General features: G+C 59.4%; 1 protein-coding gene across 3 annotated transcripts in view; it reads left to right on the top strand.

Annotated features, from left to right (window-relative positions):
* TTYH1 (tweety family member 1) overlaps positions 1 to 1492 on the top strand; it is a 30336-nt gene that overhangs the window by 21102 nt on the left and 7742 nt on the right. For all 3 annotated transcript variants that reach the window (XM_011932512.1, XM_011932510.1, XM_011932511.1), the window contains one exon: positions 1135 to 1207. In XM_011932512.1, coding sequence (XP_011787902.1) covers positions 1135 to 1207 — 73 coding nt within the window. The remainder of the gene's footprint in view (positions 1 to 1134; positions 1208 to 1492) is intronic.

Below are 1492 nucleotides of genomic sequence, written 5' to 3'. Positions count from 1 at the left end.
GATCTCAGCTCACTGCAACCTCTGCCTCCTGGGTTCAGGCGATTCTCCTGCCTCTGCCTCCCAAGTAGCTGGGATGACAGGCATGTGCCACCATATCTGGCTAATTTTGTACTTTTAGTAGAGACGGGGTTTCTCCATGTTGGTCAGGATGGTCTCGAACTCCCGACCTAAGGTGATCCGCCTGCCTCTGCCTCCCAAAGTGCTGGGATTACAGGCATAAGCAACTGCGCCTGGCCTAAGTTTTGTATATTTTTGTAGAGATGGAGTCTCGCTATGTTGCCCAGGCTGGTCTCGAACTCCTGGCCTCAAGTGATCTGCCTGCCTCAGCCTTCCAAAGTGCTGGGTTTACAGGCACAAGCTACCACACCTGGCCCTTCTCCCTGTTTAACAGAGGGAGAGACTGAAGATCAGAGAGGCTGGGCCACTTGCTCAGGGCCACACGGCTAGAAGTGCCAGAGCTGGGATTTGAACCAGGCAGGCCATTCCCATTGGAGGAGTCCCTGCATCCTCTCTGGTCCTGGTGGGGGGGTGGGGGCGGAGTTGAACTTATGCCTCCATTGTCCCTGAGAGAGTGGGAGAGACCCCGCGAACGCTTGCGTACAGGTAAACCTAGCAAACACAGGGCAGGTCTGGGACTGGAGGCCAGGCCTTCAGTTTGGGGACCCCTGGGTGCCCTTCCTGCTTGTTGGTCACCCTACCAATGCTGACACGCCCCCTGCACCCCTCCCCACCTGGAAAGTCCAGAGACTTTCAGATTTCAGCCCTGGAACTGTCTCCCATTCTCAGAGGAGATAGGGCAGAGCCAGAGGCTGACCAGGCTATGGGTGGACTTGGGAGCCTTCGGGGAAAGTGAGCCCAGAGGTGAGCAGTCACCGTCTCAGGGTCCTGGAGCTGGGATCCAAGCTACGACCCCCTAGCCCAGCGCCCTGCTCATGGGCAGGAGCCAGATGTCCAGCTGGACGTCAGCAGCCACCGGCCCACCCCCCACCACCGAACTTCTGTGTCCCTAATTCTGATCCTCCAGGCTCCAGAGGTGGGTGTGGGGTGGGGCGGCTGTGATGGGATTTGGGGTATGGAAAGAGGCTAGGCTAGGAGATTAAGAACCCCAGGCTGATCCTCCCTCCCCCACTCTAGGATGACGGTCATGAGTCTCCTGGTTCTCGTCCTGAGCTGGGGCTCCATGGGCCTGGAGGCAGCCACGGCCGTGGTGAGTGCCGGGGCGGGGCCATTGGGCTCTGGGACTCAGGGGGCCTGGAGACTTCAACTTCTGGATCCTGGGATGGCATGGCTTAGTAGAGAAAGGAATTGGTGGGCACGATCACAGCTCTGAGGTTTAGGGCTGGTTTCCTGGGTCCTGAGTGGGTACAGGTTGGTGTTCTGGACGCTTAGGCTGTAATGGAGGAGGGGCTGGGGGCCTGGACTCCTGGGTCTGAGGGAGGAGGGGCTGGGGAGTCTGGACCCCTGGGTCTGAGGGAGGAGGGGCTGGGGGCCT

The sequence above is a fragment of the Colobus angolensis genome, unplaced genomic scaffold (assembly GCF_000951035.1).
Source record: "Colobus angolensis palliatus isolate OR3802 unplaced genomic scaffold, Cang.pa_1.0 Scaffold96, whole genome shotgun sequence".
Lineage (NCBI taxonomy): Eukaryota > Metazoa > Chordata > Mammalia > Primates > Cercopithecidae > Colobus > Colobus angolensis.
Note: the sequence above shows the minus strand (reverse complement) of the source record. Positions and strands in the feature narration are given on the sequence as shown.